The 26,885-nt window shown below is 42.6% G+C and overlaps 3 protein-coding genes across 5 annotated transcripts; 2 read left to right on the plus strand and 1 right to left on the minus strand.

The window, feature by feature from the left end:
• The first annotated feature begins 2,250 nt into the window (after positions 1–2,250).
• metrnla (meteorin like, glial cell differentiation regulator a) lies at positions 2,251–8,699 on the plus strand. Its single transcript, XM_010730425.3, has 4 exons — positions 2,251–2,656; positions 4,373–4,752; positions 7,735–7,794; positions 7,939–8,699. Exons 1-4 carry the CDS (start codon positions 2,556–2,558, stop codon positions 8,250–8,252), a joined length of 855 nt encoding a protein of 284 aa, XP_010728727.3. The 5' UTR covers positions 2,251–2,555; the 3' UTR covers positions 8,253–8,699.
• Positions 8,700–17,697: 8,998 nt separating this feature from the next.
• LOC113747052 (ATP synthase subunit d, mitochondrial) lies at positions 17,698–21,972 on the minus strand. The gene is given in 6 exon segments (XM_074527730.1): positions 17,698–17,829; positions 17,964–17,994; positions 17,996–18,018; positions 18,346–18,403; positions 18,547–18,663; positions 21,659–21,972. Coding segments are annotated over 6 exon segments (675 nt in total).
• Positions 19,875–26,790, plus strand: slc16a5b (solute carrier family 16 member 5b). Of its 3 annotated transcripts, none has more exons than XM_019261084.2 (5): positions 19,875–20,084; positions 22,794–23,237; positions 24,430–24,570; positions 24,656–25,477; positions 26,258–26,790. In XM_019261084.2, the coding sequence occupies exons 2-5, from the start codon at positions 22,826–22,828 to the stop codon at positions 26,518–26,520; spliced, it is 1,638 nt and encodes a 545-aa protein (XP_019116629.2). In that variant the 5' UTR covers positions 19,875–20,084; positions 22,794–22,825; the 3' UTR covers positions 26,521–26,790. The 3 variants fall into 3 exon arrangements, with proteins under 3 accessions (XP_019116629.2, XP_027141161.1, XP_019116630.2); XM_019261085.2 differs by lacking the exon at positions 19,875–20,084 and having other exon boundaries at positions 22,899–23,023; positions 23,157–23,237; XM_027285360.1 differs by lacking the exon at positions 19,875–20,084 and having other exon boundaries at positions 22,721–23,237.
• The last annotated feature ends 95 nt before the right edge of the window (positions 26,791–26,885 follow it).

Raw genomic sequence — 26,885 nt, forward strand, 5'->3', positions numbered from 1 at the left:
GGGAGGATCTAGAGTCAAATAAAAAAAATAACTATCTGCACATGCATCTGAGGTTTGTGGGGCTCTTTCGTGGCATGTGGCCCAGGCTCGGACATGCACCCTGCATGTCGGGTCAGTAATAAAGACATGTTGATCACCAACCAGCCACATTCAATTCCAAGTCCTAGGAAACCAGAGAGGAAAAGTAGCAGTTACAAACTGCTCTGGTTTTCCTTGTCAGACGGGTTTCTTTCCCATGCCAAACACCATCCACACACAAAACATCTTGTTCCATAAGAAAACCCAGGATCCACGATTTGAGTGATGAGAAGTTTATGTTTACAGATGCACCCAGTGGTAACGGACCCCGCCACTCTACAAGTTCCTGCAGCTCTTGTTGCTTTCGGAAACATGGCTTTGTTTTACACTATAAAAGCCTAGGAGTGTTAACTGTGGTTAGGACTTGTGTGTCATGAAGTTATAGATCAAAACGTAATTATGTAAATTAATGATGATTATTGTTTTCATTGGATGTTCTGAAATGGCTCTTTGACCTGAGATATGTCTGGAAGGCACGGTGTGGTTTTCTAACGTGATTCGTCTTCTAACTGGACTATTACAAAATAAATATCTTGGAGCCGCTGTATCATTATTTAAAATTTTAGGCATTGAACCACCATTATTCCACATAAAACAACATGTGAAGTTGTGTTCCCTTGACCGATACATATGATTTTGATTCATCTGTTGCTTGATTTTGCCAATATTTGCAGATGTTTGTGGGTCTGCGACCAGAGCACCTAACCATGATAATCAATTTCAGTTGGTTATTTTCTCCAGGCAAGAAAACATCTGAACATAAATAATAGACTCCAAGATGGTGAGTAACATTTCTACAGTGTGCCTAGTCTGTTGCTCTATTAGTCTGTCAGTTCATGTTTCTCAAACGTTTTTACAAACACAAATCTACGGTGGTTATTAGGGTAATTGCTAATGGACTGGTCATAACACAAAACACAAATATTCATCACTTTCCAGTACTCCAGTACATTTCAACATACTGTACTGAACTGATGATTGCACAATGCAGTAAAACTGAGCATTGCCACAGTTGGGTTACTTTAATCTGGTGGCATTTCATGACAGTTTATTCAGATTCCTCCATGATGATGATGACAGTAGCTAAATTAGGCACATGTGTGAATAATAAACTTGTTTTAGACAGTCCCCACTAACTTTAATACAAGATGTGATGAATGAAAAATAATTAATTTAGACATAATGCTAATTACTTACATTTATTTTAATTAAAACTTTAAAATTATCCCTACATAATAAAAATATGAGTGAATGTGTCGCAAACAAAACTTTTCACTCTTATGCGTAGTTAAAGTGCTGTCGGAATTTTCCCCACTTGATGGTAAACAATCATCTCAACACATTATCTGCCCAGATTAAATTAGTCTAATCAAATCAACTAATGCAATAACGCCAGAGAAGTCACATTAAACTTTTTTTCTTCTCTTTTTTTTAAATAATTATACATTCAACACAAAAATAACAACTCTTTTTCTTGCGATGACGTGACCACAAAGTAATTTTCTTTCTGGAATGACAAAACTCAATTAGTATCTCAAGTAAACAATTAACATACAATTGACACAGATGGTGTGTAAATAACTGTCAGGGCTACAAACACAAAACAAATACATATTTTCCCGTGTACTGCTGATAATTGATGATGTGCAGTGGTGGAAGGTAACTTTACTTTACTTAAATGTAGCTTGGAGATACTGTTTTCTGTACATAATTCTGAAATGGACTTTTAGCACTTTATTTTTATACTAATATCTGAAGGCCTTTTACTTGTAATAGAGTGTGTCTGTACTGTAAACCTCTGTGCAAGTGTAAAGTCTGTCATATTTTGTTTTTGAATACATTCATCAAAAATAACGCCACATTTCTGGGACCAAAAGAATAATAATAATTGCTAATCTTTCTCTCAATGTTTTGGTATTTTATTTTATCGTATTTACTATTGCTTTTTTGATATTTTATTATGTATAGTTTGCTTTATAGTATATTTTTATTCTTTGTTGTCACTTGTCACTTTGTGTAATGCTGCTGCTGCACTTCCCAGCTTGGGATAAATAAAGTACATCTATCTATCTATCTATCTATCTATCTATCTATCTATCTATCTATCTATCTATCTATCATTTTATACGATGAAGCTCAAATGTCTGAGCCTCAGCTTGGGCGCCTGAAGGCACCATACTCGATGGACTGGAGTGGATGGGCTGTGACGTGGAGAGCAATCAGGGCTGCAGGAGCGAGAGTCGGAGCCGAGCTCAGTCCACATTGAACGGGGGGACTGTCAGCGCCGGGCGCTTACAACCGAGCTTTAACAAGCGCCCTTAGTCAACTGTGCATACCGAGAATAGAAGACGAAAGACCGGGGAGCGACGCTGAGCGGACCGGTGTGGGCACATGGAAACGCTATGTGGGTGGATATACGGCGGCGGACTTTATCGTAGATTCACCGGAGAGGAGGCGAAGTGAGCTGCGAGACAAACATGCTCACCCCGATACTGGCCTCCCTGCTGCTGCCTCTTCTCCTTCTCTGTCGGATTTCTTTCTGCCAGTACTCCAGCGACCAGTGCAGCTGGAAGGGCAGGTGAGGACCACTGTGATGTTTTGTTAAATATATCAACTTTTAAAAAAAAGAAAAGAAAGAAAAAGAGAGAGAGAGAGAGAGATAAAGGTGGAAAGTAAGTGAGCTTGAAGCGAGGTGAACCGAAACTGTGAGAGGAGACAGCGGAGTTCAACGAAATTAGAATAAAAACAGATGTACGACAAATGTTTTCAAGTTCATGAAGTGAATTATTTATTTGTAACATGAAAACAAATGAAAAGTAAAAGCTTTACAGACACGTGTGAGTTTTGGTCTTTGCTGTATTTATGAATGAGATGTCACCCCATCAGTGCATTGAAATAAATGTGTTTGATTGGAATATAATATATAAATGAGTTTATTACACCCACCCGATCAAATGCCTTCATATAAAATATTTTTATCTAGAGATTAATATCAACTACAAAAAACAAAGCAAAAAAAAAATATATTCACATTTATGACATGCACAGATTTCCCTGGTGCTTTTAAGTGTTTTAGTTTTTTTATGTTTAAAAAAATATATATTTCCAACAGATTCTAAAACCTCAGGCAGCATATACTGGAAAGTTTCACCTCCCATCAAACATCTGCTGAAATCTGTTTTGCACTTGAGAAGCTGTGCCTCCAAAATAGTGCGGTTTTGTTTTTCATCCTCACAGTCAGGAGGGGTAGGCCATATTCTGCGCTTTTTGAGCTCCTAACCAATAATCTGTTGTTCATTAGTGAGACTCTTGACTAATCTCCTTTAATTGCATGCAGAAGTGATGAAGTTAGAAGGGACTTAATTAGAGGCGTGCTGAGGGGAGAGCCTGGTTGCGAGGCTTCAGCTGCATATGCTCCGCATGTGCCATGGGTTACTTTAGATCTATGGCTGAATTTGAATTTCAGCATCTCATTTTCAGGAAACTGGGCGTTTCTCCCTCAGAGTCAAACCACTAGCTTGGCATGCGCACGCTGGTAGACTGCTGATGGCTTCCTGCCTCTGGCTTTGCCACAGAATGACTGACAGCCTGGAGTTTTCAAACCCTGACCAGGCATTAAGTTCTGGAGGGAGTCATTTGGTCATGCTGGCGCCAGAGTCCGAAGTGCTGCCCGGACAAGTCTCTTCCAGTCTCTTTGGTGGCTTGAAAGCAAGGGGAGGTTCGGTGCGTGACCTGCATTTGCACTTGCATGCAGCGGGCCCGGCTACTGTTGCTGCCGTTGTCTGCCCAGAAGCCCCTGTGTCCCTCCATTCATCCATTTCTGCTTCCAAACTCTTCCCAAAGGCAGCATGCCAGTGGGTGCATTTTGCCAAAGCTCTGGGAGGAACAATGCAGGATGGGGGCGACGGGGGGGCGTGCAGTGTGTGTTGGGGCTGAGGTCATTTTGGCTGCTCTGGCTCGTGACTGGTCATGCAGCCAGTCTTGTGCGCAGACGGCCCTTAATGCTTTAGGAAGAATGTGGTCTAATGTCCTCACAGTGTGCCAGAGGTCTTCACCTTGGTCAGTTAACTCGGGGTATAAATTACCAGAAAATCATTTTTAGATTACTGAATAATCCCTTTATGCTGCTTTTAAAAAAAGATGTTCAGCATGAGTTTGAAAAACACATCTCCACAAAGAGAGCGCTCGCATTCTTGGGTTTCTGTAATTGTACACTTTTTCCAATGATTCTTCACAATGCCTTGTCTTGAATCGTTATGTCCGCTGACGTCTTTTCTCCTTTCTTTCCTTCCAGCGGTCTGTCTCATGAAGGCCACACCAGGGACGTGGAGCAGGTGTACTTGCGTTGCTCCCAGGGCTCCCTGGAGTGGCTCTATCCCACGGGGGCCATCATCGTCAACCTCCGACCCAACACGGTCTCCCAGGCCGCCACCCGCCTCTCCGTCTGCATCAAACCCTCCGCAGACTCCAGAGGCACCAACATCTACCTGGACCGTAACGGCAAGCTGCGGATGCTGCTGCGCGAACAGGACCAAACTCAGGGCAAGGTGCAGTGCTTCAATATCCTGGAGGGGTCGCTCTTCATCGAGGCTGTCCCGCACATGGACATCAGCCGCCGGATCACGGTGTTCCAGTACGAGCTGGTCAGCGACAGGCTGGCACACTCGCAGAGTGGTAAGACGCATCTCTCTATTTTGATGCTTTTTACAGTTGGTCAACCTGCAGTTAATTGTATTTCTTTTTAAAATCAACATTACAGAGGTCTACAAACTTTTGATTGATTCCCTTTAGGACTGGGTTCCTTTGTGCTTTGTCCCTGTGGTGTGTGCTGCACACTAAATGCAGCCATCTACTGGTGGAAACTTTTATTAAGTTGGACTCTAATAGTAGGAAACTCAACATTTGCTCCAACATACTGCTAACACCGAAGCCAAAGTCCATTTCTCTGGTAGCATTGTCTGTACATTTTGAGGATTCAAAACATCCAAATCTGAAGCCTTTAAGTCTTTGTGAAACTTGAGTTTTTTTTAGGATGAAAATATTTGAGCTCATTTCACAACTTTACACACTCGATCTGACTTGGCTCTTTTTTCTTTTTCTTTATTCTTTTTGATTTTTGCTGCAGGGCCTCTATTGAAAAACAGCCGTCTATTTTCAAGCTGCGTACCTGCCAAACCTGCACAGTTTCAAGCTGTGCGACTGTGTTGTTTTTTTTTCCACCTAAAGCATAATATGAGCTGTATCAGGCCCACATCTGTTTTTACGGGCTCTCTGGGTTCACATATCCACATCCTGCGTCATAATCTGGCACAGCAGTGAAAGAAAGAGGAAAAAGAGAGAGGGTTAAATGTAGAGGAGTGAGCGTGGAGTTGTTTTGACCACATTAGTGTGCTCTGTTCGGCTCTGGAGTATAATCTGACACTGTGATGTGGCCTGAGATAGCACTGGGATGATTCACAAAGACAGTGGTCTCGTGTCATCCGAAGCCCGGACTGGTAGATTGATTGCTCCTTTTGCTTCTTCTCATCTTCTTCTTCTTCTTCTTCTTCTTCTTCTTCTTCTTCTTTCCTCTCCCTTCCTCTTCTCTCCGACCTGCTGTGCTGGGATTGAGTTGCTCACCGTCAAGCTGGAATGTGTCTCCTGCCAGATGTTGGGAGGACCTTCTCGGAGCATATAGCCCCCCCACCCACCCATTCCTCCTTTTCTTACTGTCACTCCCTCACCCTGCCTTTCAGCTCGTTTAAATTATCCTTCCCCTCTGCCTCACTATTTCCTACTTCTCCTTTTCTTGTCTATTTATCATGCTAGTATTTTCATTTTCATTCCTCTCCCCTCCATATATCTTCCTTCTCTCTCTTCCTGGCTGTTTGATGTGGTTTTCCGTCTGTGCCGAGTGGTATTAGCAAGTTGTGCTCCATTACAGAGGAATGCATTGGGGCCCAGATGTTGCAGGGACACTATATTGTACCCCTCCACTACCACCGCCACCTCCTCCTCCTCCTCCTCTTCCCTCTTTACCACTCGTCCCATCCCTCATCCCTCTCAGCCCCTGTGAAGTGGTTCTGATCAGAGTGGTGCTGCATGTGCACAGGCCAGAGAGAGATGCTGACTCGGCTCTCAGCCCATTCCTGTGGTTCTGTTTCATGTCTGACATGTGAGCCCTGCTCGGCTCTGCTGTGGAAGAACGAAAAAAAAAAAAAAAAAAAAAAAACACCCCTGGGTTTAGGGCCTCGGCTCTGATGCTATGGCAGCACGCAGGCTCACTTCAAAGGGCCCTTTGCACTCCGCGCCGGGTAAGGTCAGCCCCTCTGAAGTGTCCCGGCTCTCCAGCTGTTCTTAAGCCGTCCGAGCTTGTGGCTGTTTGACCTCTGACCTCTCTGGTGATGCAGGCAGCGCCTCGTGTTGCTACACAAGCTGACCTAAGACATGCTCAACCCTCACCCTTATACCCTCAGCTTCAGACAAGCCGGCTAAAAATAAGCTGCTAAAAGATGACACATGTCTGTCCTTGGACTTAATTCAGCTTGATGTCTAATCTAGACGAATTTTCCAATTTGTGACCAGACTGTGTAAACTAGGGTGGTTTCCAGTGCACAGAATCCCCCTGAGTTAACAGTTTTAATCATTCGTCTCTGATTTTTTTACCGCCCCACCCTCAGCCCACCGCTGACTCGACAACCCCTCCCCTCCCAACTCCCCACCTGCCCCTGCGTGCCACTCAAACCACAGCAGATCTAAGGCTAATAAAGGCGTTCTGGTCCGGCCCAGCCGCAGGACCACCTGAGTCAACTAATCATCGACTTGACTGCTCTCATTTAGGACCCCTTTTTCTCCTGCTATAAAACACTGTGGGGGTGGGCAGGCCGAGTCACTGCTCGCCATCAGTCATAGGTGAAATGTACCCTGGGGTAGGCTTTCAAAGTGCTTTGTAGAGGCTATTTCACTTTTTCCGCTGCTTTACTGCCAATTATTTGCCCTCTAGTTGTGAGCGCGTGCCCTCTCGTGGCTTCCCTTTTATTGTTCCAGACAAGATGTGGTAATGTGGGAGGTTCTTGGTCTTATCTGCCTCCTCTTCTGAAGTGAATTTCACTTTTAGAGCTCGACTTGATGTTATCATTGAGACTTTCAGTCCCAGCAGGCCCGCTGAAGTGCTAATAGAGTTCAGGTCAGAGATGTAGCCCTTTCCCCCCTCTGTCTTTATCCTTTTTATCTGCTCCGCGTTTGTCATGGACTATGAAGGGGTTCCTCTTGCGGCGGAGAAGCTGAACAAACAGCCACCACGAGTATTAAACACTCATCAGCATTTTTTGTATTTATTTTTATAAGCAGTGAACTTAATATCAGCAGCCTCTGTTTGGTGTCAAAACCCGGAGCACATTACAGCTGAACCCTGCTCTGCCATCTTTGTAAATAATCATCTGTGGGGATGGAAATTACCGTGACCCCAATTGGGGAGTGTGTGAGCCCAACCACAGTAGTGTGTTTATGTAAGTGGTACTTAACTGGAAATTTGCGGACGCGTCAACAAGATTTTTATCGTGCTGCAACAACCGAGAGTGCTAAAGAAATCGTGAACTTCCTGTTTTTGTTTGTAGTCCACTACCAAAACTTGGCTCCGTACTCATCTTCCCCCTCTCTCTCTTTATTTTCATTTAGCACCCTGTCAGCCGTGCAGCGACGCTGAGATGCTGCTAGCAGTCTGCACCAACGACTTTGGTAAGTTAAAACTGTGTTCGAGAGAATTATAGGCTTCCTGCTGCTGTATGGCGTGCAGAAATGTCCAACGAAAACATTCTGTGCAGCGTGAAATATAGCCATTATCTGTAACTAAATCTCGTCTTCCTTGCTTGTTGTTTTCAGTGGCACGGGGCAGTATTAAGAAGGTTGAGCAGGAGGAGGAGCACTCGTCTGTCACTGTGGAGATCAGCCGCCTCTACAGACAGAAGAGCCAGGTCTTTGTATCTGGGGGCGTGAGGGTACGGAGCTGGAAAGGCCACATCAAGATGCCCCTTCAGTGTGGGGTGAAGTCTGGTGAGGGCGAGTTCCTCTTCACGGGGATGGTGAGGTTCGGGGAGGCCTGGATGGGTTGCGCCCCGCGCTACAAAGACTTCCTGCGGTTGTATCATGAGGCGGAGCAGCAGGGGACCAACCCCTGTCATGTGGACACGGATTGAGTGTGTTACCTGTCCACGCTTGGTGGAAAAAAAAAAAAGACAAGTCCTCACTGGGTGGGGAGCAGAGCTTGAACCAAGAGTTCATGCTAAGGAGAGAAAGAGACTGACAGACTGGCCCAGCGGCAGCGCCTCCCTCCTCTCCTGCTGTCTCGTGACTCTTCGGAGACAAAGAATGGAGCTCCTGAATGTTGCCAAGCAGCATGCTGGATGGACTCGGTCAAAAGTGATGCACAGTGGAATGTGTTCGGACTGCTTTTTTTTTCTTGCAGACGAGTAACTCCCAGGTTTTAAATGTAGCAAAACCCATTTTGTTTTGTTTTTATGTGTATAAAATGTGAACGAACGTTGTATATTTTGAAGCTCTGCGTGCTTTGTAAAAAGCTTGATGTACAGTTCTGAAGTTATTTCTTATGACAGAAATGTATAAAGTGAAAGCCTGTTATTTTTATTTTGTTTAAAAAATGATTCACAATTTAATGCCTGAATATATGTGTTGTTGTTTTTTTTCAGGCTGTACAATTGTAAAAGAAAAAAACAAACCAAAAAAAGCAAGATCTCGTTTTTTTTTTTTCCTTTGCCCTTGAGAATAAAAGCTTTTATTCCCTGGAACAGCGTTGTTGTCTGTGGTGTTTGCATAAATAATAAATAATTGACAAAGTCTAACTTTAGCAGACCATTGTTTTTGGATTCTGACTTAGGAAACAGTGTGTATAATAGACTAGGGTTGTTTTTCCTTTTATCGATTTTAATGAGTTGTATTTCTCAATATAAAATGCCCTATTTTTAGGCCACAAAAGTCTAACATTAGCCATTTACAGCTTCTCAAATATGACATTTTTGGGGATTTGGACTATTTGAAGACCTCTCCTTCAGCTGTGGGGAACTGTAATTGGTGGTTTGACTTTTTAGTCCAAACAAATGATATATCAAATATTCATTAGTTGCAGCCATAATTGTACTAAAGTAAATTTATTTTGACACAGACCCAAACTTGGATGAACGTAATGGGTAATTTTAGATCAGATACAATGATCACAGTGGCGCTAACAGGTTATTTTATATATATATATATAGATTAATATAGATATATATATATATATTTTTTCTTTTGGAATAAAAGCCCACTCATGATGTCCATTAGCCTTCTCTCCAAGGTTCACCTCAGCCTTGAGTTAGGACTGTCTGCCAGGGGTACAGAGAGATTGATATCAGAGAGCTGGAGTGGATTCCTCTGCCTTGGTTCCTGTGGTGATGGGGGTGGCCGTGTGTCAAGGTCAATGTGAAAGGCCTCTTTGTTCCAGCGCAGCAGCCTGGTATGAGAGAGAGGACTGAAGGCAGACCTGAATACAGCCCTGTGACTGGGCACACAGCAGAAAGCAGTACTCTCCAACCACACTCCAAATTTTGATTGGCATGTACAGTTCTGCTCTCGGTTTAAATTGAGGCTTTTCATTTTCATCACCTCAAATGAAAACACAAGGAACGAATCAGGTTATTGGAGCTCTTAGCTGTGCTCCTGCCCCTGATGATGCAGCCCAAGAGCCAGGCCTATTAAGATGACATGCAGTTCAGGCTGAGGACCTTTTTGTCTGCCTTTTCACTTAAACGGAAACGCACCTAGAATGCCTTTCAATAAGTTGCCCCAAATAGACAATTGCTTTTCCAGACAGCACTGTTCATTGAATTGAATGTCTGAATTCCAGCTGAAAGCCAGCGGTCCCGGAATTGCTCACTGGGAAATGCAAACAGAGTTTCTATGGTAACGATGCCTTACTGTGAACCTTCTCGCTCTGGCTTTAAGACCAGGAACCTTGGAAGAGGAGGAGGAGAGTCAGCGGGCATAACTTGGCTTTTGGGTTCTTCGCTCGTCCAGCTGTCCTGGTTGTCAGACCTTCCTCTTTTCTTCCTCTCAGCTGCTGGCAACAGATGCAAGTCATTCCATTGCAACATAATCAATATCTGCATCACTGCCCAAAGTGTGCAGAAATACGAAACATTCAATGGTTCCAGTTTCTAAAATGGAAAAAGTTGGTGTTTACAATTGTGCTACTTTTATCAGTGAAGACTTAAAGGTGAAGAATTATCAGTACTGGCAGTCCTCTGCGAGACAGGTCATGATATAAACCCGTTTACTGTTGGAGACACTTCAGTTATGTCATGTGATTAATCTCCGGAAAGATAACTTCTCAATTACAATGCTCTTGATAAATAAAGAGCCGTCTATATCATTGTTACATTTATCTTTAGGTACGTTCTCTATTATCACTAAGACTTCACTTTGGTTCTGGATTTAACTGGCTTGATGAGGACAGAAAGTATTCTAGATAAAATATCATTTCAGCTATCTGTTTATGAATCTTCGGATTTTCTTCAGAAGTTATTGGTTTCAGTATCTTCCAAATTAATCCGACTGTCATACGTGTGTGATTATACACATGCAGTCGGTTGCAACTTTATGGGCGAGGTCACATTGAGTTGTAATACCAGTTGAGACGGACCAGTTTAAACCAGACATGAATATGTGGACTCTTTGTCCTGTCAGTGTGATTCAGCCAGAAGTCACTGCATGGTCATCTCGTGGGTGGAATTAAAAAAGAGAAAGAAAGAAGAAGAAAAAAAAAAAAAGTAGGCCTACTGTTGAAAACTAAGTGCGCAGTCACTTGTCAGAAAGAGAGGGCAGTGGAGTTAAAGAGCAGGAGGACCCCAGCAGAGAGAAGAGGCCTGGGAGCTCAGTGCGGTGGCTAATATTATGTGCCTCTTTGGGAAGTGCTGGAATGTGAGGAATGTGTTGACTTCACACACACACACACACACACACACGCGTGCGCAGCATCCCCCAGCGCCTCTGCGTTGATTATCTGGAATCAATAGAGTCTCTGTGGTTTTTCGGTGTGTGTGTGTGTTAGTGTGTATGCCCGCACTATGCGCGTGGCCCTAACCCCAGCACACATAAACACACCGCCCCAGCAGCCAGATAGCCGCCACCCACACTGAACCACAACTCACTCTGCAGCTGCAGCCCTACCACCTCCAATCTGACACAATACTGCTCTGACACTTCAGGAAGGTTTCAAATCTTTTTCATCCCAAGAATCATGTGGAATATTACACATTTTCTTAGATTATTTAACAACCTCCTTCAGTTTAGGATCGCAGGGTTTTATCTACTATATATTTCAGCCTTGTGTTTGTTAGTCACACACTTCTCCCTTGTTACACTGTCCTTCTACGGAAAACGCGTTAAATTCAAATTGCTCCCAATAACCAGGTTTAGGCTGGTTATTAGTTTAAGTTGTTTTTTTTGGTGGTTTTGTCTATCTGGGAGGAGATGTCAGCCAAACCTTTTGTAATCAAATTTGACTTCCTAAACCACAAAGAGTGGATCTGCAAAACAGCATCCAAAAGAGTAGTATACAATATAGTATATAAATCCTGCATAAAACATAGGCTATATACTGTCTGGTCTTGGTCTTGACTCTGCCTCTTGGTCTCAGTTTAGGTGGTCTTGACAACAACACTGCTAGTTAGCACTAAACATGTCAACGGCTAGGCCGGTTTAGAAAAATATCAGTTTTGCAGGTGTCATGACAATTACCCAAAGTATTGAGCAAAATACATTTCTTATGTATTTGGAAGCTTTTTTTTTTTGGGAGCTCCTTTATTTAGATAGCGATATGTGTGTGCCAAATGAAACAGCGATCCATCCAATAGTTTTTTGAGATATTTTAGTCATGAGCCAAAGCAGTGGACCGGCTGACAGATGATGGAGATAAACACATCAGAAAGGGAGAGTCAACAAACCAGTAAGGCACCTCTAAGAATGTTTATTAATCCCCTGTGGGTCATGAGTTTTCCAGTCATGAAATGCCTTGCAGCCTCCTGCTTGGCCCCGCCTCTCCCACCGAGATGGTATGGCAGGATTATAGGACTCTGGTGTTGGGTGTCTTTTTCAAAAAAGTGATTGCGGGGTCACAGCATGGGCCTGCATGTCTAAATATCAGGTATCAAAGAGAACTGTGTGCTCCGACTGAGTAAATGGGTAGTGTGCATGAAGTAGAGAAGGCACTGTCTCCATCAGATGGTTTGGAGATCAGACTTGTTTTGGATGATGGTAGCCTGTCAAGATGACGTTCCACTCTATCCTAAAGTTGGCAGAAACTTTTGGGATCCCATCCAGTCGAAAACATACAGTAGCAATAGCCAAAGTCTGCTGATGAAAACTACTTATAGCCCATGCGTGTGAACACTGCTGAGCATTATTATGCAAATTCACCTTTCCTGGCTGATGTCTGTATTTATAACTAATTATTTCTGTTTGTGAATAGCAATTTGTTGCTGCAGTCTGCTCCTAAAAGACTGTCTCCTTCTTCCTTTTGTCCAACGTTGCCTTCTTTTCTGAATGAGTGAATGTGCGCGGCTGCTGTCAGCTCACATGGCTCCCAGAGGCCGCGTCGGGGTGTCCTGTTCGTTCAGCAAATACACCAGTGTCCTCCGGAGTGGGGGGTCCTGCTGCAAAGCAGCTACTGGGGAGCACGGCGCAATAACGTGGGCAGAATTTGGCTCTGAGGACGTCAAGCAAACACACTGCAAATGGCACTTTTATTTACTTGCCATTGCGTCCCCTCCCCCAACATCCTTCATTTACTGGGATCTGCAGTGCCATTTCCAGGAGCCCCATGGCAACAGCAGGACTTGTCAACGGGGGGACAACTTTCTCATGATGTCACCATGCCATGTTGATCTGTTGGCAGTCCCTTGCAAAGGGATGAAGCTTGCTCAGAGATGTCGGGATTGCAATACAATATGATACTTGGATTTGGTATTGAAGCTTGACCTTGACTTGTGGATCTGGTTTTTAGTTTGTTTTGGTTCGAGTTTCATTATCACCATAGTAAAAGCATTTAATTACACAGGTCACACAACACACACATAAACATGGATTAACACTACCGACTGCAGATATAATTGCCAGCATACCCCTTTTGAATAGCTTCACAAACCCCCAACCACTCCCCCACTTTACCCACTTTACACAGCGACTGGCCAGGTGTGCAATACTATTTGTGTCACTTTCCAAGTGAACAACTGAGTGCAACACTGTGAATGCCTCCCTTGAGAAACTGTTTGGAAATGCGCACCCTTTATCCCGTATTTAAACCATTAGCTTGCCTCGCCTCTTAATGGCGCCCATCTCAGAACAGTTATTTTAGTACTACCCAACCCTAAGTGATGCATTGTGGATGGACCGTAATCCTGATCACAATAACAAAAGCTAGCCCTGTCGCTATAGCTCTCTTGACTTCATCTTGGCTTTGAATGAGCGTGTTGTTGCTTGCTCTACACAACCTGTCACTCATCAACACTTGCTTCTTGTGGGATTGTGAAAATGCGATCTGCCCAGCCTGCTGGGCTCTCAGGCCTGTCACACTCAGCAGATCTGCTGTTTGCACAGTCCAGTGAACACCAGTGGGTTTGCCTTGTTGGTGGACTCCTCCCTGGCAACCAGCCCAACCCCCCCGGCTGACCTATGACTTGTGTTGTGGCCTTCAGATGAGAAGAGAGAAAAAAAAGGTTCCTGTCTAAATTCAGCCATTAGAATCTGGAAGAGACGGGGGACGTGCCCTCTAGCCTCTAGAGGAAACACGCATCTTTGGGCATTGTGGGGTGACAGAGATCATCAGCCAATAGCGGGACAAGTGCAGAGCGTGATGGATTGTGTAATTGAACATATGACGTTTGATGGACGTCTAAATGAGGAACATAATAGGTTATGTGATGGATAGGTAGGAAGCAAACACTTAGATTTTCACACAGGAGCGGATGTGAGCTGTTTGGTTTTGAGACAGAGAATGATGGATCGATTTTGGAGGGGGGGGAAGACACAGCAAAAGAGGGATTAATGGATGCCTCATACTGGTGTTTAGTTCAGTAGATCATTTCTTTTTATTGTCAACTGGATGGTTTCGTGCATAAACACAATTTAAAAGCCACAAGCAAGGAACTGGCATCATCAATTCAAATATATAGAAATTATATAGAAATATAGAAAACATGCACCAAACAGATGACAACCAATTTTTTTTTTAACCTGTAACAAATAAGGTAAGATGCCTAATATACATGCGGTATAATGAGGGACTGGTGTTATTCCTGTTTTGATTTTTGTTGGTAATCTTTGCCAAAATAAAAAAGATCAATAAAAGCTGGTAATAAATCATTTGACTGCGTTTCTTAGACATGGTCAATAGAAATCCAACCCAAGAACAGTGCTGCCTAATTCAGGATAGCATTGGAAGAATTCAGGGCCTGTCACACACTAACTCATACACACCCTCAGCACACACCACAAGGTCAAGCATGGATTGAACTGAATTTTCACTCTTGCAAATTCTTGACTGGGTTACAAAACAACACTTTAATTTCTCTCTCTATAGCCCTTAACGAAATATCCTGATGAATTATAGATTCTGTGTTTCAAGTCGGACATGCGTGCAGGGATTTTATTAAAATCATTACAGGTTGTAAAACGGCGTGCTGAGTTCTGAGTTATGGCAACAGTTATCAAGTGGACAAGTGTTGGCAACAGCTGAACAGTCAGCTGGCAAAAGAATGGCTGAGCCTAGAGAAAGTAGAGCTGTAGGGGGTCACACACACACACACACACACATGGTTGCATGCACATTTCTGTTTCACATAGTAGCTCGCCACAGGTGACAGAGTAATCAGAGTTCACGGCTCTGAAAGGTTGCCACCCGCACTCTAAAAGATCAAAGGTCAACTTGATCAATTAACACTGAGGATGTGAAAAAACAGTTTTGCTGTTGAAGTTGTGAGATTGAACACTTGGCAAAGACAAGACAGATAAAATAAAAACAGGGCTATATATATTTTTTTTTTAAAGAGAGACCTCAAACATAAGAAATCAATTAAATCTAAAGAATATTTATTTCATCGCCTTTGACGCGCAGCCTGTTTCAATTCTTTGCTCCACTTGCACTGTTTCCTAACTCGAGTCTTACGAAAGCTGTTGTGTAGCTGTGTGCTCCTCATGTTGCACCACAGTCACGTCGAGTTTACCCAGTTGCAGAATCACGAGACAAGTGCTCGCTGCCTGTGACATGATGTGTAGATATTGGGGGGGATTAGCACCACTCTGCTGTGGAATGCATAACACGTCTGAGAGGTGGGAATCAGAGAGTGAGAGAGGCAATGAGCTTCACAGCGTGAAGTGAAAACAGTGAAATTTTGTTTTGTCCTGCTATCTAAAAAATGTGAGGCCACTGAAAGAAGGCTTTAATTTTTCATATGGTATAATCCCATCAAGTCTTAAATGTGAATTTCCATATGCTGTTGGATATGTGCATAACAGATCTGATCAATGTTCTTGAACTATGTAGTAAGTCTTTATCTGACAAAATGTGTAGACATTCAAACTGATAAAACACAGTTTACCCAAGACAAGGACCACTACTCAGCCTGTGTCATATCATGTCTTCTGTGGTTCTGGATGTCCTTTGCCACATCTAAAGAAGAAATAACCCCATTTATTGTCACCAGAGTTCTTCATGTTTGGGCTTGGAGGTTGCACATTTTTTAACACAAACCCTATGCTCTAATTTGGAGTCAGGACGTTTGAAGCTTGACCAACAGAGACTGAAAGTCAGGATAAAAGGACAGGATGAAGAGATAAAGGGTTCCATGATTGATGATGATGATGTGAATCACTCGATCCTTCAATTAAATATGGAACTTAATCTCATATCAAATGCACATTGAAGGCCTTGAATATTATATTTAATTAATTATATATATTTTTTGTGATGTTGCAAACAGAGCTGCTGTGATGCAAGAAACATTTAAGACGTGTCGTCGTTATCATTTTGACCATCATTTATTTCTTCAAACTGTTTTTCAGGAAGTTACCCAACTTTGAGGAAGTGGAATAATAAATAACTGGTGTACCAATTTAATAGAATATCTGAATTATTAAGGGTTTCTAAGTGAGTTTAACACATTATGTGCATCTTAGGCTTTCTTTCAGTATTTTTGTCCTAAAACATCTTTAGATTCCAATATTGGAATACCTTACTTACTCACTATATTACATATGACCTGACTTAAACTCTAAAATATGACCCTTATGGGTATTTTGCCTTTAATACCCTTTAATTTTATTTATTTATTTATTATTATTATTATGGCCTTTTTAAGCTTTATTTTGATAGAGACAGCTGAAGAGTGACAGGAAATGTGGGCAGAGAGAGATGGGGATTGACATGCGGGAAAAAGCCACAGGTCGGATTTGAACCCTGGGCTTCCGCAGCAAGGACTAGTCTAGAAAATCCATAGATTTGATTTGATTGAGGATCACAGATTTCTCTTTATAAGACAGATGCTGCCCCCCAAAGGACAAATGTCTTCTGCAGCAGCTTTGTGTCTTTTGCCACTGCTACATACACTGAACCTTGAGACAATGACAATGTGAAGGCCAGAGTACATTCCTCTACTTATCACAATCATGTCTGCACCGAAGGACCAAATTATGTACAGTATTAGCCCACAAACCAAAGCCATAATAACAGAGCTGTGAGAGCACAGAAAGTACGCTTTATGTTTTAAGACTCTCTCCAATCCCAAAGAGAGTGCTCATATTTCCAGCTGTGGTGAAATGTAGATTTATGCTGTAGTCATAACAAACCCTGAACAAGACTGACACGGCATAATAAGAAGGCTGTTGCTGTGATCATTCGCTCTGCAGACATGCTGTCCACGCATTGATGGATGGCTTGAATCTGTCTAATGTAACTGTGGATGGATCCAATACAATAAGGCATCAATTAAAGTGTGTGAGGCCGTGCCTACCTGCAGACATGGGTAAATATACAAAGAGAAGAGTTCTCCTGCCCCGCTGAGGCAGAAAACTGACAACTACAAATCGCTGTCCCAAAGACAACAGTGACCCCATGAGGGAAGGAAACCAAACTCTGCTTTCTGCTGGGAGTGATTTGGCCGAGTGTGTACTTAAAAACTCATCAGGGTTAGATTTTTAGTCAGTGTTGGAAGATATTTCATACCAAATTTAGAAAGAAAACATGGTCCAACAGATCAAATTCAGTTCATGACGCCTGGGAAGAAATCTAGTAATAAAATAACAGTTGTTTTGCCTGTGAGGGGTCTATGAGACTGTTTATACTGGGCCTGTGAACACTGATGACCTTTAACTTGTTTCACTGATCGCAAAAAGCAACAAAACCGTGCCAGTTTCAGGGTTTACTTTCAAGAATCTTTTAAGTCTAAATGAGAAAAAAACAAAACACGTTTTCCCTCCATTCATACAGTGTTTTTACTAACTCCTGAATGGATGAAACAAGACTTTTATATACATGCTGTACATATTTTCCCTAAGTGGAAGATACATGATATAGAATATGGTAAGGTTGTTCACTTACAGTTCAGCAATGGGTTTGTGTGGCCAGTAAGGATGTTTCACTCTGTCCAGCTTTGTTTCTGGGAATGTATCGTTCAGGTCGTCGATGGTCATCTGGTCGAAGGGAATCATGTTCTTGAATTTGTCCAGCTGGGGAAGGAAGAGCCGAGAATGAAGCGTTTCCGTTAAAATCAGATAACTTAAAATGTAGATTTATGTGTAAGACATTGTTTGGCTCCTGTACTAATGATACACATCAGGGTTGTTGATTAATAAATGCCCACCTCTTTTTCATATTGGGCGATGCGAAGTTTGAATGTAGGCAGCAGCTGATTTGTTCTGAAAGACAAAAAGAAAAAAAAATCTAAAACAAGTACACCTATGTAATAATAATAATAATAAAAAACAATATTGTTGATCATGGTTGTTAAGACAAAATTCAAATTTATGTTCGTATATAAACCAAAATAAGGCATCTGTGATTGAACACAATCTCAGTACCACAAACACATTGGTACTTTTCTATATTTTGAGGTTAAATATCAAAATGAACGCTGCTTTTCCATCACACACGTTATTGATGGGACATGAAGAAGCGACTCTGAATGACATTACAATACGCGGTTTCAGCCAAAGCATATACCATCCAGACACAGTGGCACTCACCGCTCCTGCCTCCTGAGTGTTGATGAGAGCTGTCTGAGTGTCTACACAGGGAGCTGAACTGAGAGGAGACAGAAAGTTGATACTTTATCTGAAAAGAATAAAATACTTTACCTGCTGTTATTATGGCCTCAAATGTTTTAATCACACATCTGTTCAAAGACTTAAATCCATATTACATAGTCAGACTTGCTGATAACAGACAGCTCACTTTATGATCTTACCTTCTTTTCAAACTCATCCACCATGCCTGCTTTAGCCACAGCAGACCTGTAGTAGCTCCAGTCAATGGCAACAGGTTTCTCTGGCAGAGGGATGAGCCTGTAAACACAGTTCATCTGGTTACAAACACCTTAGTTTATTGATAAAATATATGAAACTATGCATCTATATTAGCCTATCCCAGAACTCATATGGACATATAAACCCTGCACACCCACAGGCACTGTAGAGCTGCCAGTTTGTTGTCATTGGACTCTGGGAGGAAATGTCTGAATACAAGCAGACAAAGAGACAGGTGAAAACTCCACCTGGAAAGGACCTAGCAGGTGAGTTTGCACCAAGCCCCCCCAAAAAGTGTATCACCACAGGGGGGGAAACAGATTTCTCTCTTGCTTTGCTTTTCACAGTTTTATATCACCACAAGAATTTCTTTCTGCATTTACAATCCTGGAACAGTTTTCATACTGATGCATATTCAATAACATATACTCATACTGATATGTTGGTTATTGGTCAGGCTCTATTTACAAACAAACTGTGTGTACATATAATGCTTTAAAAAGCAAGCACACAGGTGGTGCAGCATCACTGTTACACACATATAATCATTAGAATAATAAATGTTGGAAGTGAAATGTAACCTGGAGTGCATACTTTATTAAATTACTACTACTAAATTACCTGCAGAGAACAGACTCATGGTTTACTCGTAAACAACGACACAATATCAAACAGTTTGATGCATTTATCTGATTAGATGGCGACAAAGCGTATTTTTGTTCAAATTTACAGGTAAACTCCTCCAAAGACTGTTGAAACCGGAGTTAATTTAACATAATTCATAATTACACATAAATCCATTTTTTTTAATCAGAGAAAACTCTCTTCCACAGAGTTTCCAAATGCAGATGACCAATTTCACCTTTGATTGCTGACAGATCTTTAAAAACATCGTCTCTCTTCCTCATTGTTTTATTTTGAAAGTCTTACGGGGAGTAGTGTGGCATTGTGCGTCACTAGGTGGAGCTCATGGTGTTAGTATGATTTGTAATGATGAGACACTTTTAATAACATAGAGACATGAGTACTTATAATATTTCCGATATGATTATAGTGCATTTAACAGGGCAGCTGCTAAAAAAAATAATTAATATAGTCCCTTGTTGTTCTGGTTATTACGTGTAATTTGGCTTTAAATTGCCTTTGGGATTAATTGACTCATCTTCAAACTGTTTCACATGATGTTTATCTCCAAACAGGCAGCCTGTTATTAACAGGAGTTTGGACTGGTCTGATTTGACCACGAGTTTGTGACTATTATACTTTTATTTGGAAAATCGCATCCGGTATGAGCTGCCAGTGTCGAGCTTGATGCAGCCGCAGCCTCCTGCTCAGATCAGAGAGAGCAGGTTCACACAACAAGAGGTTCAGGTTTGACTGGATGTCAAAGAAAGCTGCGGGCTCCGCTGAGATGAGCTTCAAAGAGTGAGAGAAAAGGACGAGGAGAGCAGAGTCAGAAGGTGAGAGAGAGATACAAACTTTGTTTTTAAAGTGAAATGTATTTCTGTTACTGACTATGACTGCCTGGTTCCTTTATGATCTGGTGTAGGGGATAGCTAGATCAATTTGCTCTTGTATAGTTTAGTTAGACCATATTTTATGTACAATTACTGCATGCAATGGATTGTATTAAGAGCAAATAATAATAATAATAATGGAGAAGAAGAAACTTTATTTTTAACTTTTATTTTTATAAGTTAAATGGAAAATAAATTTGCAACTAGAAACAAAGAAATGGATCAAAACAAGAATTTTTTAAAAGTGGTTACCATGGAGATAAATGTGCATGGATGAAAATGTGCTCATAAAAAGTGTGGGCTACAGTGACATGAGGGTCATCAGGTGTTAATACACTTGAATTAAACCCTGATAGCAGGCTGTGTGTCACTCTGGTGTATGAAAATAAGAGATCTGAATGTGTTCTGTGTACTTCTAGAGGATAACTGGGTGAAACACAATAACATTGAGATGTGAGATAGATAGATAGATAGATAGATAGATAGATAGATAGATAGATAGATAGATAGATAGATAGATAGACTGACTTTATTTATCCCAAGCTGGGAAATTGCAGTGCAGCAGCAGCATTACACACAGTGACAATAGACAACATAAAAATAAAAATAAGAATAAAAATAAAAATATAAAGAGCAAACTATACATAATAAAATATCAAAATAGGAATAGTAAATAAAATATATTGTACAAAAGTATATATAGCAGTTTGGCAGTATTGATTTAGTGCAAAGTAAGAAAGGAAAAATGTGCAGTGACTGTAAATTATGACCTGAGTTTTTAGCTGTTATTATACAGTGTAATGGCTTTTGTGCAGGAAAGATTTCCTGTATCTGTCCCTTCGACAGCGGAGCTGTAGCAGCCTGTGGGAGAAGCTGCTCCGCTGTCTGTCCACTGTGTGGTGGAGAGGGTGCTGTTCATTGTCCATGATGGATAATAGCGTCCTCCTCTCCACCACAGTCTCAAGTCCAAGAACAGAGCCAGCCTTCTTGATGATCTTATCAAGTCTGTTGGTGTCGCTGGCTCTGATGCTGCTGCCCCAACAAACAACAGCAAAGAAGATGGCACTGACAACAACAGACTGGTAGAAGATCTCTAACATCTTTCTCTCTCAGCTTCCTCAGGAAGTAAAGTCTGCTCATCCCCTTCTTGTACACAGCCTCGGTGTTAGTGCCAGTCTGTTGTTGATCACCACTCCGAGGTATTTGTAGTCCTCCACCTCCTCCCCTCTGATCCTTAGTGGCTGTGAAGGCGTCTTCTTCCTCCTGAAGTCGATCACCATCTCTCTGGTCTTGTTGATGTTCAGCCTCAGGTGGTTCTGTTCGGACCAGTCTACAAATCTGTCTATCCGTGTCCTGTACTCCCCCTCCTCTCCATCTCCTATACACCCGACAACAGCTGAGTCATCAGAGAACTTCTGCAGGTGACATGACACAGAGTTGTACTTAAAGTCGGTGGTGTATAAGGTGAATTGGAAGGGAGAAAGCACAGTCCCCTGTGGAGCTCCTGTATCACTGACCACCACATCAGACAGCCCACTGCCCAGCCTGTCAAGTAGTCAGTAATCCAGGAGATCACTGTGTCGTCAACACCCATCACCTGCAGCTTCTCACCCAGTAGCACAGGCTGGATGGTGTTGAAAGCACTGGAGAAATCAAAGAATGTGATCCTCACTGTGCCTCCCCCACCATCCAGATGCATATAGGCTTGTTGCAGCAGGTAAATGACGGCGTCTTCTTCCTCCTGAAGTCGATAGGCAAATTGCAGGGGGTCCAGAAACGTCCTCACCTGTGGCCTCAGCTGGGCTAGGACCAGTCTCTCCAGGACTTTCATCACATGGGATGTGAGGGCGATTGTCTGTAGTCCGCTGGGTCGGATGGCCTCGGGACTGGAACCGGGCAGGACGTCTTCCACAGCATCGGGACTTTCTCCTGACTCAGGCTCAGGTTGAACAGATCTCTCAGTACAGGAGACAGCTGGCTAGCACAGGTCCTCAGGATCCTAGGAGTGATGACATCAGGGCCTGCTGCCTTTCGCTGGTTCAGTCTTCCCAGCTGCCTCTTTACCTGGCCTGTAGTCACCGTTGGGTGGTTGATGCTGGCATCAGGGGGGACAGATGGAGAGGTGATGTGCAGGAGAACGCTGGGTGGGTTTCCAGCTACTATTTGGGACAGTGTGGGTGTGTGGGGGGCAGGGGGTGTCTTAGAAGTGGCAGGAGGTGAGTTAAACCTGTTAAAAAAAACCTGGTTGAACTGGTTTGGTGTTTCCAGCTACTATTTGGGACAGTGTGGGTGTGTGGGGGGCAGGGGGTGTCTTAGAAGGTTCACGATACAAAAAAGCTCAGTTGGTGTCATTCGCAGGCGTCTCCTTATTCAGTGCTGCCGACAGCCGTGAGTGTTACTCCTTCCCTCGTGGGTCTCTCTCTCCCATGTTTAGCATGCTACTGTGTTTTAAAAGGAGAGAGTGATTAGCCCAACAGGAAACCGGTGTGTCAATCACTCTCACCTGGTGCTGCTCTCGTGAGCCCTCTCCACACCTTTCTCCTGCAGCTGATGCACCACGCCCCCTCCACAATGTGAATAAGGGCATCACAGTCACTCATGAGTATTTCCTAAATCCTACCTACAGCTCTGCCTCTCTCTTATTTCCAACAGAAGAAGCATTACCAGGAGAAGCAGCAGGCAGAATGCCAAAGGTGGTGGAGGACCAGACACCAGCCACAAAAAACGGGCCCAGCCACAGTGATAATACTTTACTCCGGAGGGAAAGCAAAAAAAAAGTGGAGAAGTGTCCTGAGTCAGTAATACAACATGGTGATTCACAGCAGGAAAACCAGGAAGAAGAAGAGCAGGAGTCTGCCTCCTGTCCCTCTGATGCTATGCAGGTGGGTGGCTCCACTGCACGCAAACATCTGGCTGCACCTGATGGAGGCTGGGGCTGGGTGGTGCTGGTAGCCACCATGTTGGTTCTGTCTCTGACCCTGGCCCTTCCTTCATGCATGGGTATCTTCTACACAGACCTTCAAACAGAGTTCAACGCCAGCAACACAGAGACCTCCTGGGTGCCGGCCATCATGACTGCCATGCTGCATGCTGGGGGTAAGGATCGTCATACTCAACAGTAGATCCCACAATGACGCGTGTGTGCATGTGTGAAATGTTTATAGTGAGATACCTGTCACTTTAGTAAATAAAATAAGACATGTAACATAGAAAGGGAGAGAGGATTTTTTCCAGTTGGGATGAATTATGGTCAGTTATGCGAAGTTGGGAAGACTGAGACAAAAGTTGATATAGAAATAGCCAGGAGCATCGTTTTTGTGCAGGAGAGCTTATTTGTCTTCTGCCTGCCTCCTTCTATCAGGGTTTAAATATTTCTTCTGGACAAGTTGCTGAGAACAGATCCAGTGTGGAAAATGTATTGAACAGTGTGTTGGACAGAACAGCATTATCATTTGAAAGTCTTTATTTTTGTTTATTTTATTTAAATGAATGAAGTTTGGCCTAGAAAGTTTTGACAGAAAATGTCATGTCTATTTGTTAAAGCTGATATTTCCACTTGGATGTTGGCATAACTCATGTGTCATGTCAAAACGCAGAATAGTTCATCCTCTGTGGAGCATGAATGTCACAGCTGAATTAGGTATTTTCACGTGTGCATTGGTGAAGTTGGCTTCCCATGACTTGGATGATGTAAGCTGTCACATAGTATGATTTGTGTATAAATGGGTCATTTATTGTAAAGCACCAGAGGCCGGACCCTCAGCATGTAGCTGATAAGACATATGAGCATCTGTTTGTCACAACCTTAAACTTCTTGTGCATTATGTTTCCTATTATAGTTTTTTATGGATTTGTCGATATGCACAAACTGAGTTAACAAACTGAGATTTGTTTTATGTCTGTATCATAGTGGAAAATGCCTTTTATGAAAGCATGATGAATGGAGACGTGACATCAAAAAGCTGAAAAAACCCCTAAGCTGATTTTAGATGTCGACTTTATTTGACAAGTCTGTAGTTGGGTGGCATTAGTAAGGTTTGGTGAATCAGGAAATAGATTTTTATAATTAATCTTTCAACATTTTGGCAAGAGAGAGAGAGAGAGGCAGACATCACCAGTGTTTTTGTGTTTTGGAGAATATATGGAGGACGAGAGGAAATTAATTTGGCCCTGTTTTTGTGAGGCGTCATTTCTCATATTTTCTACTCATAAGTAATTGTACAAATCCTTCTCTTCTCTGTATGAATGAAAACTGTATTTGAAACCTTTCCCCCATTTTTTTCACCAGGTCCTCTATGCAGCATGTTAGTGGAGCGTTTTGGTTGCCGGGCAACAGTGATGGTAGGTGGGCTCTTAAGTGGACTGGGCATGGTGTTTTCCTCCCTGGCCAGGACTTTCACTGACATTTACATCACTAGCGGCATCACAGGTGAGAAGCTGCACAAACCCATCACTTTTACATTAACATGAAGGTTAGTGCTCATCAGACCCTCTCCTTCTCCTCTCCTCCGCAGGACTGGGACTCTGCTTCTCTTTCCAGCCATCTGTGACCATGATGGGTCACTACTTTGAGCGACGTCGTGTCTTTGCTAATGCCTTGTCAACCACTGGGACAGCTGTCGGCCTGAGCAGTTTACCCTTAATTACTAATGCCCTGCTCGGTCAGTTTGGCTGGCGTGGCAGCTTCCTGATTCTGGGTGGGATGCTGCTAAACTGTTGTGTATGTGGGGCATTGATGAGGCCCGTTGCATCTAACAAACCCAGAAACTCTCAGGTTTGGGAGAAAACAAGCAATCTCTCCCTGCAGAAGGAGACAAAAGGGCTAAAAGACATTATAGCATTCCTATACAGACATATGGCCTTTGACTTGCTAGTGAGTAATGCTCGCTACCGTGCTTATACTGTGGGTGTGACCTGGACGGTACTGGGATTCCTGTTGCCTCTCTTGTATTTGGTGCCTTATGCTACTCACCATAACATAACAATAGACCATGCCGCCTTCCTGATGTCCATCCTGGGCCTGGTGAACATTGCCGTGCGACCTATGGCTGCCCTTGTGTTGGGCATGCCACGCTTCAAGGGCAGCAGTATGATTGTGTACGTGTTTGCTGGTGCTGTGCTCATTAACGGGCTGAGTAACTGTATCTGCGGAGCGTGGACCTCCTTCGAAGCTCTCCTGCTGTACGTGGTGACCTTTGGTCTATCCATGAGCGTGGGTTCCTCGCTGCTCTACACTGTGCCGATGGACATGGTGGAGATGAGCCTCTTCCCCTCAGCTCTTGGACTTCTCTGCATGCTGGAAAGTTTGTCTCTGCTAATTGGTCCACCACTAGCAGGTAAACAGTGAGTCTCAGTGAGTGAGATTTGTCTATAAAAATCCAGCATAGAGATAAGAACACTCTATCTAATCTGTTGTCATATTCCTTTGATCCACTCAAAGTAAATCCATCCAGAAGGTGTTAGTTAGTTTTAAGAGAAATGCATCCTGTCAGAACCGACCTGACCACCTTTAATAAAATATATTATAAGAAGGTTAAAAGCACTATAGATTTGATATCTTGCCATAGGTTTTTTGTTTGCCTTGTTGTTGTTTTCACATCCTTTGTTCTGCCCATATGCAGCCTATGGATATGACTATTGTCTTTTTGCAGCTGTAGATTTCTTCTAAATTCACCAAAAGTTAGAATTAGATCAAATTTCATGGTGAGATCTATCCATGGTGACGTTTACCCTATTTACCTGTAGTGTATTGCCTTACATCTTTTCTAAGCAGCTGAGGAGTTTGCAGGTAAATGTAATGTGCAGTGGTTAGTACTGGCTGTGGCCCATGTGTACTTGTTTTTAGTGTAGCTGTACTGGTTTTAAGATATAATTCCTAAACATATAGCCTTATTTCAAGACAATGTCACTGAAATCTACTAAATTTAAGGACATATTCAGAAAGAAAAGTATTTTCTTTATATCCTGATGCCTTGCTACTACCACAAGCAGAACTCATCTGTTGGTTCTTTGAGACAATTTTTTTTAAAATTTAAGTAATATTTATCTTAATTTTTTTCTTCTTGTTTTTGAGAGCTGCCTGTTTGTAGTGTTGACGCTCCTTTTCCATTTCTCAGGCCTGTTGGTGGATCTCACCGGCCAGTATTCATACGTCTTCTATGCGTGCGGTGTGTGTGTATCCTCCGGCGGCTTCTTTCTCATGGGCTCCTTCTACTTCCTGGACAGTAAACAAGATAAGGTGGAGGAGAAGAAGAAGGAGAGTATGAAGACGCCATCTGATCTCTATCAGAAGCCTGTTGTAGTCCTGGCCCCTGACTGCCAGTACGTTGCCTCAAATGGAAGAACATCAGAAAACCCAGTGTATGCTACCAGTGTGTGATTCAAGTACACATGTAATGTTCAAGAACAGTATGGGATTTTTTTTCCCTACATTTTAAAGTTCAAATTGGTCTGAATTTTATGATTTTTAATGGTGTGGTGGTGTTGACCACTGTAAGTTTAATTTGATATTACCTTTTTTTTTTTCTTTTTTTTTTTTACTGTGGGGCACTTCTTAGTGCCATTCCACACAAACTGAATTCGATACTCTAGTGTACTAGTGTTTTATAATTGATTTCTATGATGAAATAAAAACTAGCACACAACTGTACTAAAGTGCCGTTCTTTTCCCTGTTAAGTTACAGTAAGTGTTTCCTGTGGTCTGTAGGTGGCATTGCATGCTCACCTATGGCATCAGCTGCATCA

The sequence above is a fragment of the Larimichthys crocea genome, chromosome XII (genome assembly GCF_000972845.2).
Source record: "Larimichthys crocea isolate SSNF chromosome XII, L_crocea_2.0, whole genome shotgun sequence".
NCBI classification, from domain to species: domain Eukaryota; kingdom Metazoa; phylum Chordata; class Actinopteri; family Sciaenidae; genus Larimichthys; species Larimichthys crocea.